At 43.1% G+C, this 20632-nt stretch overlaps 1 protein-coding gene across 7 annotated transcripts in view; it reads right to left on the bottom strand.

The window, feature by feature from the left end:
* nid2a (nidogen 2a (osteonidogen)) overlaps positions 1–20632 on the bottom strand; it is a 158063-nt gene that overhangs the window by 52847 nt on the left and 84584 nt on the right. For 6 of the 7 annotated variants that reach the window (XM_029714112.1, XM_029714107.1, XM_029714108.1 and 3 more), the window contains exons 6-9: positions 19791–20036; positions 17814–18014; positions 13426–13653; positions 4505–4651 (exon numbers count right to left, since the gene is read on the bottom strand). In XM_029714112.1, coding sequence (XP_029569972.1) covers positions 4505–4651; positions 13426–13653; positions 17814–18014; positions 19791–20036 — 822 coding nt within the window. The remainder of the gene's footprint in view (positions 1–4504; positions 4652–13425; positions 13654–17813; positions 18015–19790; positions 20037–20632) is intronic. The other variant, XM_029714110.1, reaches the window with a different exon arrangement.

The raw sequence follows: 20632 nt of genomic DNA, 5'->3' as shown, positions 1-20632 counted from the left end.
TCGAGATGATAGTTTCCGGATTCGACTATATTAAATGACCCAAGGCTCGTATTTCTGTGTGTTTATTATATTATAATTAAGTCCATGATTTGATAGAGCAGTCTGACTAAGCGGTGGTAGGCAGCAGCAGGCTCGTAAACATTCATTCAAACAGCACTTTCGTGCGTTTTGCCAGCAGCTCTTCGCTGTGCTTCAAGCATTGCGCTGTTTATGACTTCAAGCCTATCAACTCCCAAGATTAGGCTGGTGTAACCGATGTGAAAGGGCTAGCTCGTTAGCGGGTGTGCGCTAATAGCATTTCAAACGTCACTCGCTCTGAGACTTGGAGTAGTTGTTCCCCTTGCTCTGCATGGGTAACGCTGCTTCGAGGGTGGCTGTTGTCGATGTGTTCCTGGTTCGAGCCCAGGTAGGAGCGAGGAGAGGGACGGAAGCTATACTGTTACACTGGCAATACTAAAGTGATGTTAAGAACATCCAATAGTCAAAGGTATATGAAATACAAATCGTATAGAGAGAAATAGTCCTATAATTCCTATAATAACTACAACCTAAAACTTCTTACCTGGGAATATTGAAGACTCATGTTAAAAGGAACCACCAGCTTTCATATGTTCTCATGTTCCGAGCAAGGAACGTAAACATTAGCTTTCTTACATGGCACATATTGCACTTTTACTTTCTTCTCCAACACTTTGTTTTTGCATTATTTAAACCAAATTGAACACGTTTCATTATTTATTTGAGGCTAAATTGATTTTATTGATGTATTATATTAAGATAAAATAAGTGTTCATTCAGTATAGTTGTAATTGTCATTATTACAAATAAATAGCGATAAACATTTTTTTTTAAAGTAATTTAATTTGTATTTATTTTTAAATCGGCATCGGCCGTTTCCGGTCCTCCAATAATCGGTATCGGCGTTGAAAACAAATCATAAATCGGTCGACCTCTAGTACTGTGGGATTCTTTAATCAGTTTGAACGGGTCAGAGTCTATGTTTTAAGTTGTTGAGTGGTTTTTGGCAATACACTGTAGATGTATGTGTTCCAGAGTAGAGTGTTCCAGAGTAGAGAGACTCACAGGGAGCCTGGATCCCACCTTTGACACTAAACATGTAGCAGGTGGGAAGGTGCAAGTTACCTTAAAAAATATCAAATCTAATGTTCGAATCGCTCTATGTTCATCTCAAAGTGCACCAAATTCATGCATTTAGCTGTTGAAATTTGGTCTGGTTTTTTTTGACTGGGGAGAATTCCCCTGGACCTCCCTACTGTTTCTGGGCTAAGCGAGCCCCATATGTCTTCAAATCTTAGAAACGAGCCTTTCTTAAAATAGCCTTTACTTTCTTTCTAAATACTTCAAAGTTTGATTGAGTCTGCCTGGATGGGCGGGGTTTGAAATTTTCACTTTTGGGGCTGTTCTATTGTTTCCATCACGCCAGGCACGCTCAATTAAGCAGTGATAGAGTATTTGAAAGAATACAGATCTTATTTGAACCCAGGTATCTGGTATCATCTGCTTACCCTAAGAAACACAGCGTAACCCAGCCCTATAAAGCTCCACTCCATGGGGGAGCCGGGATCCCACCGTTGACACTAAACATTAATTAGTCTGACGTTTGTTTAAGAGCCATTACTGGTGTCCTGGTGAATGTAAAGAAGGCTCTGTGCATGGCGCCTTGAGACATGGGATATAAACCATGCACTACAATCACGGCTGTTTGTGATGACAGCGGGAGGCTGGTAGGTGAAGGCTCCGCGCCACACCTCGTGAGAATGGGGCCTTGAAGCCCCAAGGGCAGCTGGGAGTCGATGAGGGTGGTCGTAGCGAATGCAGCGAGGGAGCTGGTTTTGATCATCCGGCTAATGACATTGGAGGCTGGACCCCCTGTTACCTGCCCTGGAGGGGAGGGGGAGGGATGGTGAAGAGGGGCATTCTAACAGGTGACAAAATTACACACTGTCAGATCCCCCCTCACCCAACCAACATTAGAGGTGCCCTTCGGCAGCCAGGAAATCAGCTCCAGATTCCTCTGCAGTAGAGTGGAGTAGTGGGAATAGGTGAAGGTGAGGTGTGTGTGTGTGTGTGTGTGTGTGTGTGTGTGTGTGTGTGTGTGCATACATGCATGTCAAGAGACAAACCAGAGAGAGTGGGGGGGAAAAGAGTTACCAAGATTGTTATAGAAACATGCACTCCCTTGCTGTCTAACTCGATTAATTTCAAATAAACTCCTCTCTCCACTCCTGTCTCCTTCCTTCCTCTCCCTCCCTCCCTCCTCTCCCCTCCCCTTCCCTCTTCTCTCACCCTCCTCCACGCAGCCTTGAACTGGGGGGGCTTTGGAGAGAGCAGTGAGGAGAGGAGAGGCATAAGGAGGGAGTATCCAGGACACTCCACTGAGAGTAAACAGAGTGTCACAGCCCTGGCACACTCTGTCTCCTCGCTGGATGGATGACTCAGAAGAGGAGAGCGAGAGAGAGCGAGATACTTGGTGGGAGAGGGGGATGGAGGGCAATTCCTCTCCACTCCCTAAATAATGCCATCTCAAGTCCCACAGCCAACATTCCCTTCTCTACTGGCCAGAAACATTAAACCCCAATGACTTATACTGTACATTTCATCTACTCTTATCCAACCCAATGTTGCCCCATCTCTTTCCACTGCACATTACCTCTCATGATAACTCCCTCATGTCAGCTCCTAGCTAGCCATGCAGCTCCTAGCTAGCCATGAGTTCTGCAAAGTCAGTAACTACAATGTGATTGTCGTAGAGCTTTTCGTGTCAATATGGCACCCATGAAAATGTGAATTCTCAAACAGAGTCTGCCAAATGTTCAATAGAGGATCCAGATATTTTTTCTAACCTCTTTGGATTACAACAAAATGAAGTGTTCTTGTATTACGTATTGGATCACAAAAAAATATAACTTTTACATTACTGTATAGTTTATCAATAAAATGGTCTGATGGTGATGTGGACATACTCAGTATTCATATCCCGAAAGAAAGAAATTCTCACTACAATACATTTTAATAGACAGTTAGCAAAAATAAATAAGATCTTGCTACCATGGAAAGGAAAATACCTGTCTATTTATGGAAATATCACCTTGATTAACTCTTTAGTCATATCACAGTTTTCCTGTTTGCTTATGGCCTTGCCTACACCTAGCGACCTGTTTTCAAAAAATATTTACTTTTATTTGGAATGGCAAGCCAGACAAAATTAAATGGGCCTATTTATATAATGAATATGAAATTGGAGGGCAGAAATTATTAAATATTAAAGCATTTAGACATCTCACTAAAGGTTTCAGTCAGACAAAATATATACTTAAATCCAATCTGGTTCTCGAGCAGATTCGTAACAATATCTCACCCCATGTTGAAGAATGGCCTTTTCCCTTATATTCAGATTACAACCTCTCACTCCGGTTATTTGAAAATGAAATAATGTCTAAAATATCACTATTTTTAAATCAAGCCATAGATTTTTTTTTATTTAAAAAAAAAACAGACACCTCACAAGTCCTTAACTGGCAGCTTCATTAAATTGTGCCCGCAAAACACCAGTCTCAACGTCAACAGTGAAGAGGCGACTCCGAGATGCTGGCCTTCAAGGCAGAGTTGCAAAGAAAAAGCCATATCTTGCAAAGAAAAAAACATCTCTCAGACTGGCCAATATAAAGACAAGATAAAGATGTACAAAAGAACACAGACACTGGCAGAGTTTCTCTGTCCAGTGTCTGTGTTCTTTTGCCCATCTTAATTTTTTATTTTTATTGGCCAGTCTGAGATATGGCTTCTTCTTTGCAACTCTGCCTAGAAGGCCAGCATCCCAGTCGCCTCTTCACTGTTGATGTTGAGACTGGTGTTTTGCGGGTACTATTTAATTAAGCTGCCAGTTGAGGACTTGTAAGGCATCTGTTTCTTAAACTAGACACTCTAATGTACTTGTCTTCTTGCTCAGTTGTGCACCGGGGCCTCCCACTCCTCTTTCTATTCTGGTTAGAGACAGTTTGCACTGTTCTGTAAAGGGAGTAGTACAAGATCTTCAGTTTCTTGGCAATTTCTCATATGGAATAGCCTTAATTTCTCAGAACAAGAATAGACTGACGAGTTTCAGAAGAAAGGTATTTGTTTCTGGCCATTTTGAGCCTGTAATCGAACCCACAAATGCTGATGCTCCGGAAACTCAACTAGTCTAAAGAAGGCCAGTTTTATTGCTTCTTTAACCAGAACAACAGTTTTCAGCTGTGCCCAACATAATTGCAAAAGGGTTTTCTAATGATCAATTAGCCTTTTAAAGTGATACATTTGGATTAACACCACGTGCCATTGGAACACAGGAGTAATGGTTGCTGATAATGGGCCTCTGTACACCTATGTAGATATTCCATAAAAAAAATCTGCCGTTCCCAGCTACAATAGTCATCATTAACAATGTCTACACTGTATTTCTGATCCCCCAAGACCCACCCCATCCACAGTACCCCTCTCTTACCATAACAGTTGCGCCCATCGCCCCTGTACCCAGTGGCACACTGGCACTTGTACTGCTGGCCCTCTCCGGGCAGACATTGGGCGGTGGTGTCACAGTCATGGGTTCCTGAGTAGCACGGGTTCACCTGGGCAGGTTCTGACGGTTCCACTGAGGAGACAAGGAGCACATCTTTAGTTACAAACCAAGAGAGTTGGGATTTACGGTACCACCTAAAACTAAAATCTTTTGAAGCCTTAGTATGGCCTAGATTAAGAAAAAATTATCTATAAGCAAATTCATACTATGTAAAAAAGGCGTTATAAGAGGTACTTACAGCTGGCGCTTTGCCACGTGGCCTCTATTGGATGACGACTTATTGATTTGTGAAGCAACTATGAAGCCTTCAAGACTAAAAGTGTTAGTTTAACATGGGACACACTTAAATGTGATTCAAAGATTCCAATAAGTGCCTTCACGTACCATTTGTTTGTGGTAAATACTGCTTGTTAAGAACAGAAAGGCCCGCACACTGAATATGCTTCCAATTTACCACCTTTAATGACAACGTTTAGATCCATCTGGTCAAGCAGACCGTTTGATACCATCTTCAAATATATACATATTTCACCCCACATGATCATTACGCACATGACGCATTGTTGGTGTAGATAGAATACACGTAGGCAGGGCTCTAAATTAAACATTTGTGTTCCCAGCACTGGTGCTCCCAACTTAAAGTTAGGAGCACAACATAAAATCTAGGAGCGCCAGAAGATATATATTTTTTTTATTGATTGAGATAAAGCATATTGGGCCTATATGTCAAACCCTGACCGTAGAGATCCTTAGTATTCTCTATGTTTGGTTATGTCAGGGTGTGACTCGTGTGGGAAAGTCTATGTTTTCTGTTTCTTTGTTTTTGGGCCAGTGTGGTTCCCAATCAGAGGCAGCTGTCTATCGTTGTCTCTGATTGGGAATCATACTTAGGCAGCCTGTTTTCCACCAGTGTTTGTGGGATGTTGCTTTCTGTTTAGCATTCTGTTGCCTGACAGAACTGTGCGCTTTTGTTTTTTCGCCTTCTTTATTTTGACAACACACTCAAACAAAATAACACAATCATGAACACTTACCACGCTGCGCCTTGGTCCACTTCTCCTTCTAACGAGAGCCGTTTCACTATATGAATTCTAACTACTTTTGAAGCACATGTGCTCTAGAAACTAATATTTAACCATGTGAAGACATTTGTTTATTATAAAAAGCTAAAATGTTGATAGAAAAACCTGTCATTGAAATTACAAAGTCATTTGTGGAATATTAGATTTCTGCATTGTGTAAATGCACTACCTATTGTGATGCATACCTACGACCTATTGTGTCTCTTTAAGTGCATTCAAGTTTGAGTGATGACATGCAAAAGATCAGTCATTCATTCACTGGTATAATAATTGCTCTTCTAAAGAAGCTATCCCTTTTCCTTTCTTTCTGTGCCCAGAAATGTTTCAATATACTGATAAAGTAACCAGGATGTTAGCTAGCTAGCTAACTAGGTAACATGACTGAACAAGGTGTAACCAAATGCCCATGATTGGTTTTGGAATGACCCGGAACATGGTTTATGATGTTCTTATTCCACAATGCTTAAACCACACCAGGAAACCACTTTTGAGGTATTGGGAAGAAAATATACAGTTGAAGTCGGAAGTTTACATACACCTTAGCCAAATACATTTAAACTCAGTTTCACAATTCCTGACAATTAAACCTAGTAAAAATTATTTGTTTTAGGTCAGTTAGGCTCACCACTTTATTTTAAAAATATTAAAATGTCAGAATAATAGTTGAGAGAATGATTTATTTCAGCTTTTATTTCTTTCATCACATTCCCAGTGGGTCAGAAGTTTGCATACATTCAATTAGTATTTGGTAGCATTGCCTTTAAATTGTTTAACTTGGGTCAAACGTTTCGGGTAGCCTTCCACAAGCTTCCCACAATAAGTTGGGTGAACTTTGGCCCATTCCTCTTGACAGAGCTGGTGTAACTGAATCAGGTTTGCAGGCCTCCTTGCTTGCACACACTTTGTCAGTTCTGCCCACACATTTTCTACGGGATTGAGGTCAGGGCTTTGCGATGGCCACTCCAATACCTTCACTTTATCGTCATTAAGCCATTTTGCCACAACTTTGGAAGTATGCTTGGGATCATTGTCCATTTGGAGACCCATTTGCGACCAAGCTTTAACTTCCTGACTGATGTCTTGAGATTTTGATTGCTTCAATATATGCACCAAATTTTCTTCCCTCATGATGCCATCTATTTTGTGAAGTGCACCAGACCCTGCTGCAGCAAAGCACCCCCACACCATGATGCTGCCGCCCCCGTGGTTCACGGTTGGGATGGTGTTCTTCGGCTTGCAAGCCTCTCCCTTTTTCCTCCAAACATAATGATGGTTATTATGGCCAAACAGTTCTATGTTTGTTTCATCAGACCAGAGGACATTTTGCCGAAAAGTATGATTTTTGTCCCCATGTGCAGTTGCAAACCGTAGTCTGGCTTGTTTATGGCAGTTTTGGAGCTGTGGCTTCTTCCTTGCTGAGCGGCCTTTCAGGTTATGTCGATATAGGACTCGTTTTACTGTGGATATAGATACTTTTGTACCTGTTTCCTCCAGCATCTTCACAAGGTCCTTTGCTGTTGTTCAGGGATTGATTTGCACTTTTCGCAACAAAGTACGTTAATCTCTAGGAGACAGAACGCGTCTCCTTCCTGAGTAGTATGACGGCTGCGTGGTCCCATGGTGTTTATACTTGCGTACTATTGTTTGTACGCACCATTCTCTGGAAAGCCTAGACAATGTTGTGCGTGAAAAGCCAGGAGGGCGGCCGTTTCTGAGATACTGGATCCGGTGCGCCTGGCACCGACGATCATGTCGCGTTAAAAAGTTGCATTCTAATATTCAATCGAACAGTAACTGAATGCCTCGATGTCTGTCCGCCTGCTTTATATAGCAAGCCACAGCCATGTGACTCACTGTCTGTAGGAGCAATCAATTTTCGTGGACATGGCGGTGTACCTAATAAACTGGCCAGTGAGTGTATATATCATATATGAAGATTGAAATCCGGAGTTGTGTCTTTAATCTATCCAATGGTGAATGGCAAGTCGACTCGATTCCCTGGAAACCAGACAGAAACAAAAGCATTCCTGGCCTAGTTGTACGACCTCATGTACAATTATCCATGTAAGACAAGACACATTCACACACAGCCATGGACCACATGGCAGACAAGGCAAATAAATACCAGACTACCACAGACAGACAGAGAGAGAGAGAGAGAGAGAGACAGAGAGACAGAGACAGAGACAGAGAGAGACAAACACACAGAGAGAGAGAGAGAGAGACTGAGTGAGAGAGACAAACACAGAGAGAGAGAGAGACTGAGTGAGAGAGACAGAGAAACACAGAGAGAGAGAGAGAGAGAGAGAGAGAGAGAGAGAGAGAGAGAGAGACAGACAGACAGACAGACAGACAGACAGACAGACAGAGGGACTGAGAGAAAGAACAATAGAGAGGGAGAAAGAGAGAGCTGGATGAGAGAGAGACAGGGAGAAAGAGCTGGATGAGTAACCGGATGAGTGCAGGCCAGGGTCCCCCCCCCCCTCAAAAAAAGAGAGCGAGACTGAGTGAGAGAGACAGAGACAAACACTGAGAGAAAGAGAGAGAGGGACTGAGCGAAAGAGAGAGATGGATGAGTAACCGGATGAGTGCAGGCCAGGGTTTCCCCAAAACCACAGATGACTCACAATCAACATTATATAGTCACAGAACACAGAAAAATCGAATTGGAAATAGGAACGTGTATGGGAAGAATTTTGAAATGTCCAAATCGTATAGCCAAATAACCATATTCTTTCCACGATTAAACCTACCATTATTGGATGTGACTATAAGACATATGGAGGGTTGACATGGTATGATGATGCAGTGTATGTATACTGTGTTATGGTTGGAGTATGATGGTGTAAAGGAGATGGTTCAGTGAACCACACTCGCATGATGAGTTACCCGAGTTAAGGTTTAAGCTCAGCGGGCTAACGCAATGATACGGTGAGCAGGAGACCCGGGAGACCCAGTCAGTCACAATGGTTTCACATGAAACCAATGAGTGGTGAGTGTTGTAGCATAAAATGGCTTCTGAGCAACAGTATGGGGTGATGTGTACAATGTGAAAGCCCAATATAACAATTCCATTTGAAAACAACTTTTACTGTAGCTGCATTGGCTAACTGTGCCGATACTGGAGGCAAAGGATTTGAGCACAGCTGGTGCTCCACCACAGCCTCTCTGGGCGACCTTGAGGGTCAAAGCACTTGACCTGGCTCGCATGACACACTTAAAATGGCAGTAAAACACAACAAAAGACATCCCTCACTCTCTTCTCAGTGTTTACGAGAAGAGGGGTCCCTTGAACAAGCATCGTAAAAACACGCTAGGGGGGTTAACTACACTCGTTCTCTCTGATCTTCTGTTTTAAAGGGAGAAGACGGGACCCCATTGGGTTCAAAATAAGAGACTCTCCTGGGAAAGAGTCAAAGGGGCCCCAGTATTTAATACTGTTTTTCAAGGGACGACAAGAGGGAAGAACATTCGACCACCGTTTTCTGTACTGTCCTCTTTCCCTTCACTCCCCCCACTCTTCCCTCTTTACTGTCTCTTCGTAGTTTGTGCATATATTATGACAACATTTTGTGACGTTTTTGTTCGGGCACACAACATTTTTTCTGCAGGCAAGCCGAAGCCTGAGCCCCTTCGTCGGTGATTGGTCAACAGTAGGGATTCTTCAATAAAGTCTGTTGTCATTCGAGAGATGACACGTTTTCATATTTTTTTCAATGAGAAATACTGCAGAAAACATCTTAGTTAGATGTAAAATTGCACGTCTAAGATCTCCTCGGCAAAAACATCAAAATGAATGACAAACTCATTTGGTTTGGCTAACCCTTACAAAAAATGATTGCAGTTAAAACTGTAGTATAAGTGCAGTAACAGCAGTAGACTGTGGTATTGTGGACGCAGTAATTGCAGAATAACTGCAGTGTACAGAATTACTACAGACCCGGGTTCATTCCCGGGCTGTGCCACAACCGGCCGCAAATGGGAGTCCCATAGGAAGGCGCACACTTGGCCCAGCGTTGTCCGGGTTAGGGGAGGGTTTGGCCAGGGGGGCTTTACTTGGCTCATCGCGCTCTGGTGACCCCTTGTGGTGGGCCAGGTGTCTGCGGGCTGACCCCGGTCGCCAGTTGAAATGTGTTTCCTCCGACACACTGGTGCGACTGGCTTCCGGGTTAAGCATGCCGGGTGTTAAGGAGCGCGGTCAGGTGGGTCATGTTTCGGAGGACGCATGACTCCACCTTTGCCTCTACCGAGCACGTTGGGAAGTTGCAGTGATGAGACAATATCGAAATTGGGGAGAAAAAGGGTAAATTATAACAACCAAAAATATATATACAAAGAAATAACTTATTTTGGACGCAGTATTTGCAGCATACTGCAGTTATACTGCAGTCTGACTGCAATCTTTTTTCGTAAGAAGCATGCTGATGCCTTTATTCCTCTCTTTCTCTGTCCTCTCCTTCTCATTTAACTTTTTTCTTCTCCTTAGTCCTCTTCACTTGCTCTTCTTCCCTCTTTCCGTGCCCCTCATTCTGCCTCTCTCTCCTCACAAGCTCTCTCTCCTCAATTCTCAGACTCTTCCTTCCTTCCCACCCTCTCTCAATCCCTCTCTCTTTCCATCCCTCCTTCCACAGTCACATTAAAGGCCCAGTTTTATCATAAACGGGATTTCCTGTGTTATATTATATATATATATATATATATATATATATATATACACACACATACATACACACACACACACACACACACACACACACACACTATGGAGGTTAGAATAATACTGTGAAATTGTGAAAAAATTTAAGAACGGGAAAAGGAATTGAGAGGGGAGGAGAAAGGACAATGGCTGCATTTTACTTCAACAATTTCTGAATGATTTGAAGAGCACCATGGGCCCTGGCCAAAAGTAGTGCACTATATAAGGGTATAGGATGCCATTTGGGACTACAGTCCATCACAGCCATGACAGTCAGTTCGTCACAATCCCCAATCATGACTCACTCAGCCAGAGTAATTACATGTATTTTACCCATGAACTCCCAGACAGCACCAGCTGGGCCCCCCACCCACCCACCCCACCCCACCCCACCCCACCCCCAACCCTAGACCCCCACACCCAGCTGGTTTGGCCCCCATGTCCCCCAGGCCCAACCCCACCTCCCCCTCTCTCCTTCCCTGTGATCGGAGCTCTCTCCTGGGGCATCGGAAACATGGTATCGCTCCCGGGTCTCTGCTCTGGTTCCCATGACATCACTCCTCAGCTATTCCTCACGAACCACCCCCCCTTCCTGTAAATCTGTCATTGGAAGGGATATTATTTCCCAGAGAGCAGCAGAGATTAACAATAACCCCCCTTCCTCTAGCACTGACATCCCCCTCCGCATGACAGCTCATCGCAATACAGCTGGAGGAGCTTTCCACTGATGGGGTTGAGCTAAATACTAGTGTGTATGTGTGTATGTGTATGTGGGTGTGTGTGTGTGTGTGTGTGTGTGTGCGTGGTGTAAGTGTGTGGGGATGTCCGTGCATCTGTGTGCGAGTGCATCTATGTGCAAGTGCATCTCTCTCTTCCTCTGTCGGCCACACTGGAGGCCTGTCCTGTCAAACATTTCAGTGTAAGCTTCTTACAATATTGCTTACGACAAAGAAGACGAACGGCTGTTCAAAAGAGGGCAACATTACGGCAAAACACAACTCTTTCACAGATGCAGGTGCTGCCGCAGCAAACCTCGTCCCCTCGGATTTCCTTATATCTTCCATACAAATATATCTCGTCAGCCTCAAGTGTGTGGGAAGGGAGGATAGGGGAGGAATGGAGGATGAGGAATAATAGGATGGTGAGGTGAGGTGAAAGGGGTACAGGTTGTCTTTAAGGAACATATGAGCCCACGGCGTCAGATGGGACCTCAGCGGAGGCGCACGCTAACCTCGCACTCTCTTTGAGGGGGGATGGGAGAAAGATGCAAGGAGACATATCCCAGACTCACCCTGTCTCCAAAGAGGGTCCCAGACTTCACCTGTGTGAATAAGTGATGTAAAGGGAGGGGGGGTGAACTCAGTGTGTATGAGTAACCTCATCTCTGGAACTTAAAAGCACTGTAACGGGGTTGACGTCATAACAAGCTCATTACTGTTACAACCATGACCAAACCTTGACCCAAATGGGTACCATAAAGACATACATCTTTACTGACTCTAGCCTTACCGCTGCGGAGACCTAGCGTAAGAATGTAGCTATTTTATGGGGGAAGAAATCAAGTGAGAAATTAAGTGTGATACACATGTCTAGATGGGTTTTAGTGCTTGGATTTATCGCACATAGGGGAGTGATTTCCTAACTGATTTGTTACTTACACTGACAATGAGTCTGGCTCTGTACACGCTGGGCTGTATTATAGGCATGCAGCCATATCTGCCAAAGCCATAGTAGTCTGCATCACAAATCTGACCTTACTCCCTACGTAGTGCACCACTTTTGAACAGTAGTGTAGGAGTACTTTAAAATATTTTTACTTAAGTCGTTTTTGGTGGTATCTGTACTTTACTATTTATATTTTTGACAACTTCTACTTTTATTTCACTACATTCCTGAAGAAAATAATGTACTTTTTACTCCATACATTTTCCCTGACACCCAAAAGTACTCCTAGCAGGACAGGAAAATTGTCAAATTCATGCACTTATCAAGAGAACATCCCTGGTCATCCCTATTGCCTCTGATCTCACTAAACACAAATGCTTCATTTGTAAATTATGTCTGAGTGTTGGATTGTGCCCCTCGCTATCTGTAAATAAAAAAACAAGAAAATTGTGCTGTCAGGTTTGCTAAATATAAGAAATTTGCATGTACTTTTGATACTTAAGTATATTTAAAACCAAATACTTTTAGACTTTTACTGAAGTAGTATTTTACTGGATGACTTTCACTTTTACTTGAGTCATTTTCTACTAAGGTATCTTTACCTTTACTACAGTATGACATCTGGGTACTTTTTCCACCACTGCTTTTGACCAGAGCCCTATGAGCCCTGGTGGAAAGTAGTGCACTTCATAGGAAATAAAGTGCCATTTGCGATGCAAACCTACTGAATTATGGATCGTTGTCTAGTTTCTACTGGCTGTCGGAAACCTTAGGCTGGTGGCTTTCCTTTCTTTACAGTATCTGAACAGAAGCGACAGGTGGGCTGAGATCTATCTTGATATCATGGGATGTGGGAAATGAAAAAGTGAGATGGAGGGAGTGGGATAAGGAGTGAGAAAGAGAGAGAGAGAGAGAGAGCAACTCACGCCGGCACAGAGATCCAGTGAGAGGAGAGAATGAGGGGGATTACTCAGTGTGTCATCTGTCAACGTGTTAATAAAGGAGCCATCCCAAAAATGAGGGGAAGGAGGAAGGGAGGGCCACTAGAGGCCGAGGGGGAGTACTGTTCATACTCAGCAGTGATTCAACAGCAGATACTGGACTTCTATGGCTAATGCTAGCGAAGACATCATCCAAAAAAAGACATCTTCACAGTTGACATATGCCCACACTCAACTGACTCTACTTCATTTAATACTAGTTTAATAACAGGTTTATAATTACAATTGTATGCCAAAATTACCTGGAAACTTTACCTTTCTAATTGTCATCTTTCACAAACGACTGCACAACCAAACAAAACACATACCCAGCCCCATACCTTTTCCCATCACGCAACCTCACAGACAACACTACCAACAAGAAAAATGGACAATAACTTCAGAACTTAAACTTGAACTGACCTCCGACTGGGCTTATCTTGTTGGTGATGGCGTATCTCAAGATGTTCTCGTCCTTGACGTACATGACAAAGACACGCTCCGTGGTCAGCTGCAGCGTCTCAGGCCCCGCTCTAAGCCCGTGGCGGCAGTCGTGGTACGTGATGTTCTGATGCAGCTGAAAGGTGAATGTTTCCGAGCCGCGCTCCGCCGACACCACTGTGAACTCCCGCACCGATGTGGACCTCACCACTGAGAGTGTGGAGAGGAGAAGAGACTACATTACCCACTATGCAGCAGTTGAAGCCTGTAGAAAGACTACATTACCTACGATGTACAAGTTTAAATAATCTCGTGACAGAGTACATTATCAACAATATATCATATGAAATTGTCTGTTGTTGACGTATCTGTGTGTCACGTCCTGATCAGTAAAGGGGTATTTTGTTATTGTAGTTTGGTCAGGACGTGGCAGGGGGTGTTTGTTTTATGTGGTTCGGGGTTTGTTGGGCAATGTTATTATGTAAGAGGGGTATTTGTTTAGAGTGTTCCGGGGTTTTTGGTCTATGTTCTAGGTTAGTGTTTTTCTATGTTCAGTCTTTCTATTTCTATGTTTAGTTAATGCGGTTGACCTTCAATTGGAAGCAGCTGCTCCTCATTGCTTCTAATTGAAGGTCTTATTTAAGAGGTGTTTTTTCTATGGGATTTGTGTGTAGTTGTTTCCTGTTTTGTGTCTGTGCACCTGACAGGACTGTTTAGTGGCGTTTGTTGTTTTGTATACGTGATTTGTTTGTTTTTCCTTCTTTTGATTTAATAAAGAAGATGAGTATACACGTTCCCGCTGCACCTTGGTCTAATCCTTACGACGCCCATTACACTGTGCTGTAATAAAGCTTTTATGTCATTTTATAGAGTCATGGCATATGAAACAACTTAGAATTTGTGTTACTGGGTGTCATGAACGCTCTTTACATTTTTTTTTTACAAGCACCATTTGTCATAGTTTTTATAACTGATCATAGACACATTCTAGAAACAGCACAGTCCAAATAGTATTTATTTTCTTTCAAATACTTGAGCAGCACTCGATTGAACTTGCCTGGCGCAATGGAACCAATGGAATAGTCCCAAAAGTGCAATACCCACCTGTCTAGCACTCTAGGCAGGCTCAATCAAACGCACAAAGTATTCAAAAGAAAACAAGCACCCTTTTGACTCAGGTCTGTGCGGCTCGCCTACTGGTCACAGACATCAGTTGAACGTCTTTTTTTTTTATTAACATTTGGTTGAGTTGGCAACTAATGTGAATTCAAAATGACCATGTCATTGGATTTAGGTTAAAAGTCGGGTGACAAAAATACGAAATTCCCTTACGTTGATGACTTTTTGCAAATCCAATCACTTTTCCAAGTTGATTCAACGTCATCACATAGAATTGTTTTGTTGAAATGACGTGGAAATAATGTTAATGCAACCTGTTTTTTCCCGGTGGGCTGTTTCTAGAATGCTTATTATCTGTTACAGTTGAAGTCGGAAGTTTACATACACTTAGGTTGGAGTCATTGAAACTCGTTTTTCAACCACTCCACAAATTTCTTGTTAACAAACTATAGTTTTGGCAAGTCGGTTAGGACATCTACTTTGTGCAGGACACAAGTAATTTTTCCAACAATTGTTTACAGACAGATTATTTCACTTATAATTCACTGTATCACAATTCCAGTGGGTCACTAAGTGTCACGCCCTGACCATAGAGAGCCCTCGGGGTTCTCTATGGTGTTTTAGTTCAGGGCGTGACTAGGGGGATTTCTAGTTAGTTTATTTCTATGTTGGTGTATGTGTATGGTTCCCAATTAGAGGCCGCTGATAATCGTTACCTCTAATTGGGGATCATACTTAGTGTGTTCTATTTCCCACCTGCGATGTGGGATATTGTTTTGTTTAGTGCCTATGTGCGCTACGTACTGCACGTTTGTTAATTCTTTGTTGTTTTGAGGTTTCACTGTAATAAATATGTGGAACTCTACTCACGCTGCGCCTTGGACCGATTATTTATATAACGATCGTGACACTAAGTTGATTGTGCCTTTAAACAGCTTGGAAAATTCCAGAAAATGTCATGGCTTTAGAAGCTTCTGATAGGCTAATTGAATTGACATCATTTGAGTCAATTGGAGGTGTACCTGTGGACGCATTACCTGGATGCTCCCTACGTTGGGAGCAATTTCCAAACGCCTGAAGGTACCACGTTCATCTGTACAAACAATAGTACGCAAGTATAAACACCATGGGACCACGCCGCTGTCATACCGCTCTGGAAGAATACGCGTTCTGTCTCCTAGAGATGAACGTACTTTGGTGCAAAAAGTGCAAATCAATCCCAGAACAACAGTAAAGAACCTTGTGAAGATGCTGGAGGAAACAGGTACAAAAGTATCTTTATCCACAGTAAAATGAGTCCTGTATCGACATAACCTGAAAGGCCGCTAACCAAGGAAGAAGCCACTGCTCCAAAACCCCCATAAAAAAGCCAAACTATGGTTTGCAACTGCACATGGGGACAAAAATCATACTTTTTGGAGAAATGTCCTCTGGTCTGATGAAACAAAAATAGAACTGTTTGGCCATAATGACCATCGTTGTGTTTGGAGGAAACGGGGAGGCTTGCAAGCTGAAGAACACCATCCCAACCGTGAACCACAGGGGTGGCAGCATCATGTTGTTTGGGTGCTTTGCTGCAGGTGGGTCTGGTGTACTTCACAAAATAGATGGCATCATGAGGAGGAAAATTATGTGGATATATTGATGCAACATCTCAAGACATGAGTGAGGAAGTTAAAGCTTGGTCGCAAATGGGTCTTCCAAATGGACAATGATCCCAAGCATACCTCCAAAGTTGTGGCAAAATGGCTTAAGGACAACAAAGTCAAGGTATTGGAGTGGCCATCACAAAGCCCTGACCTCAATCCTATAGAAAGTTTTTGGGCAGAACTGAAAAAGTGTGTGCGAGCAAGGAGGCCTACAGACCTGACTAAGTTACACCAGCTCTGTCAGGAGGAATGGGCCAAAATTCACCCAACTTATTGTGGGAAGCTTTGTGGAAGGCTACCCAAAACGTTTGACCCAAATTAAACAATTTAAAGGCAATGCTACCAAATACTAATTGAATGTATGTAAACTTCTGACCCACTGGGAATGTGATGAAAGAAATAAAAGCTGAAATAAATCACTCTACTATTATTCTAACATTTCATATTCTTAAAATAAAGTGGTGATCCTAACTGATCTAAGACGGAATTTTTACTAGGATTAAATGTCAGGAATTGTGAAAAACTGAGTTGAAATGTATTTGGCTAAGGTTTATGTAAACTTCCAACTTCAACTGTATATGTACTACGGTTTGGTCTGGAGCAGTGCACCTTGAAATACATTTTTTTCCAAGACCAGAAACCCCCCTTCTTTTTGATGACCCTAACGACCCTGGTCTATAATCAGCCCTGGCAGGATGAGTGGCTCTGCTAATTGAACACTTCCTCATCCAGTGGGCCTTTCAGATGAAACACAGTTTACGTTCTGGGGAGCACATAAAAAAATCTGTCCCCGGCTTCCTCCAAAAGGAAGTGGAGGCAGTGAAGTCTCAGAGGTTGGTTCTTTTTATAGTCCCAACCATCCACTTGCGACTAGCCCCCTTTCGATCCTTATCTCCAAACAACGAGAGATAGCTGAGACACTCAGGAAGGGGAGAGAGAGGCTAGTGGCGCCTTTGTTGCATCATGACATTAGATCAGATGGGGATCAGTTAAATGGTAGTGTAGGTTGGAAAAATTATTTGGTTTGGCTTATCAAGTTAGGATTCATTTGCGAGGAGATATAAGAGACATATCCGCTTTCCCACTGTGTATAAGTACTACCAACAACTTTTTCCTTTGAAATAGAGTCAGTGGAGTACAGGAAGAGAGGAAGTCATGACTCGGGCTAGGGAGAACCTCCTAAAACTACCACCTAATACTCAATCTAATACTCAAAGGTTTTCCTGATCAGGTTCCATAGTCGGTAAAACCACTGGGCTCCAGTTATGGCTATGCTCCAATGTCTATACTAGCTTACCACTTAAATGTATATATGCCCAAAAGGTGAACTTCATTCTAGGTGGTATGCAAGTGTGGATATTGGAACAAAGACATGGAAGGCCCAGAACGCCTGTGAGGTAAAGTGGGGTGGAGGTGGGCAACTAAAATTTCAATTCGGTCAATTCAGGAAGCAAACTGAAATTCAAATACCAATTGAAATTTTCCACACTGAAAAGCAATGAGGATAATTCAAATTTGAGTTACTTCCTGAACTGAAAGAATGCAAATGTAATTCTTCCCAACCCTGGTGGGCAGTGATTGGCTACTTATTGGCTAGCGCACCTGAAGGGTAGTACTGATAGGTGTCCTTGTAGGGCTCCATCTGCACGGTGGCGCCGGGGGCAATGAAGGGCACGTCGCCGTGGAGACGAGTGTCAACACTGAGGTGGTTCTCGTTGTCCAATCCTTGGGCCATCTGGACGATGCTCAGCCGCTGGTTGCCGGGGTAAAAGGTAACCTCGGCGTGGCGTGTGAACTCAGCACCTGTGGGACAGGAAGTGACATCATAAGGAAGTGATATCACTATATTAGCGACAGGAAGAGACGTCACAATGAATACATGGCAATGAGATTTAACCTTGGGTGGTTTGAACCTGATATGTTCATATTACAACTATAACAATTGAGTAAGGTCTTTGCTATTCGGCCTTCATTGAGTCAAAACATGTATAAATAATTAACTTAGGTGAACTTAGCACATATGAGAATAATATCCATTATATTTGGCTTTCGTGAAAACTCTCACACAAGCCTGCTTGCTCTTCGCGAAGATTCTACACATCTTCCACAAGCCTCTTCTTCTTCTGTGACATAATGGCGATCCGCAAGCAAACATTAAAAGGTGCATGACCCCACCTACTGTGCTCGAGTGTGTGGTCAGAGTTTACAACATTAGCTCCACATTTTTAAATCCTCCTACCTAACTCAGTACTTCTGAGAAAATAAAAAAGAGCCCTACTAACTTCTAATAGACCCTCCCCCATCCCCAAAACACTGTCCAACCTCAATGACCCTACACTTCAAGCTTTCCCTCTCTTCAACATAGTTACAAAAATATAACAACACATGCTCCACCATTTCATTGACTATACACTCCAGACACAAACCATTCACATGCTTGCCAGCCAGATGTACAATGTCCTCTTCCTTCCTAATTTGACCTTTGAATCTTGGTCCACCAAACTTTCTTCAGAGGGCATATAAATGCCGGCCCTTGGGCTCCGAGTCCCATCTCTGCTGCCACATATCTATCAAAAAGGATCCGATTTTACATTTGGCCTCACCTCTAACTTGTTTTAAAGCTCTTTTGGCTATCTGGTCTACAATTTCATTCCCTTCCACACCCAAATGGGCTGGGAACCAGCAGAATCTCACTACTACACCCAGTCTCTCAATTCTCCATAATAACATTAATGCCTCCAATAGTAGGTCAATCTTATTAGATTTGCCAGATGATAAACTATTCAATACAGACAGGGAATCTGAGCATACTATAATTCTGACAGGTTGAATCCACAAGCCTCTTAGCTAATACAACGAGTCTAAACCCACATCAACGGGAACACCTGACTCAAATTAACCTGAGAGTGGTGGAGTAGGCATAACACCCCTCTGGAGACAACACAGCTGTACGACTTTAAACTGACTTTACACAAACACACAGAGCGACCTGAAGTCTGCCAGCATGGGGGCAGCCTCATTCACACACACAGACACACAAACAAAGCACGCACGCACGTACACACACACACCACAGACACACACACACACATACCTAAGCACATGCATGCATGCACACAGAGCAATAAAGGCAGTGGTGACATCATGGAGAACAGGTTTTATGTAAAGATTAAAATATGTGGGCGGCAGGTAGCCTAGTGCATAAAGCGTTGGACTTGTAACAGAAAGGTTGCAAGATCGAATCCCTGAGCTGACAAGGTAAAAATCTGTCATTTTGCACCTGAACAAGGCAGTTAACCCACTGTTCCTAGGCCGTCATTGAAAATAAGAATTTGTTCTTAACTGACTTGCCTAGTTAAATAAAGGTAACATGTATGAAACACTGCCACACTAACTCTGAGGGAGACTGTTGAGTGAGGTTCTAGGACTCTGATGAGAATTGGGACCTTCCTATAGTGCCCAGTAGGCAAAATTGGTTGCAATGATGTCATGTTCAGGTTGAATACTGTTTGTAAAAGGATGTTTTGTTAACGTGGTGACAACTTCACTACGCGCCAGTAACATCATGACTCAGCTCACCTGTGATCTTGAAGCCAGCCTGGCTGTTGGGCAGCTCCAGGGCAAAAAGCCAGCCAAAGAGCTCTCCGATGGGTGCCACGGGCATTAGTGCCCATCCTACGGGCTCGGGCACCTCGCTGATGGCGGTGTATGCCCGCCCGTCGCTCACTACAATGTAGGCATGCAGGTCCACGCTGTTAAGGTCCACAGGGGTGGAACCTACTGTCACTGTCCCGCTCACCTTACCATTGACGCGATGGGGAGCACCTGAGAGAATAGAAGGGGGAAAGACAGTCATGGTAACAAATGTATACTACACATAATGAATCAATGTTTTGGGCATACATCATAAAAAGCTGATTGATGCTTAATCCGGTCAAAACGTTCATGCTTCTCGCATTTTTCAGAACGGGATAACAGAAACACTTTCCCCACACATCGCCTGTCAACCAATCAATGTATCCAACACAAAACATGTAGAGAACACCAAAAACACAAACAGCACACATCTACACCAAATACAACTCCATAGACATACAAAGTGACAAAACAGACGGCAATGGATTTTTTAAAATAATTCCTGTATTTTTAGCTTAAAAACAGGTCTTTGAAGTGTATGACTTAAGAAACAAACACACAGCTACAGAGGAAGCAGGAAGGGACATGAGGGTATTTTGGGGACATAGACTGGGCGTATAGGTACCAGCATTGGCATCAATTCCATTTCAATTCCATCAATTCTGTCACGGATCCCTCCGGAACTTTCATTACGCACACCAGGTCCCTATTCCCATTGATTAGTAATTGTATAAGTGTGCCCTGTCGATTATTGTTACAATGTCCGTTGGTGCGTGTGAGTACCT

The sequence above is a fragment of the Salmo trutta genome, chromosome 25 (genome assembly GCF_901001165.1).
Source record: "Salmo trutta chromosome 25, fSalTru1.1, whole genome shotgun sequence".
Classification (NCBI taxonomy): domain Eukaryota; kingdom Metazoa; phylum Chordata; class Actinopteri; order Salmoniformes; family Salmonidae; genus Salmo; species Salmo trutta.
This window is presented reverse-complemented; position numbering and strand designations above follow the sequence as displayed.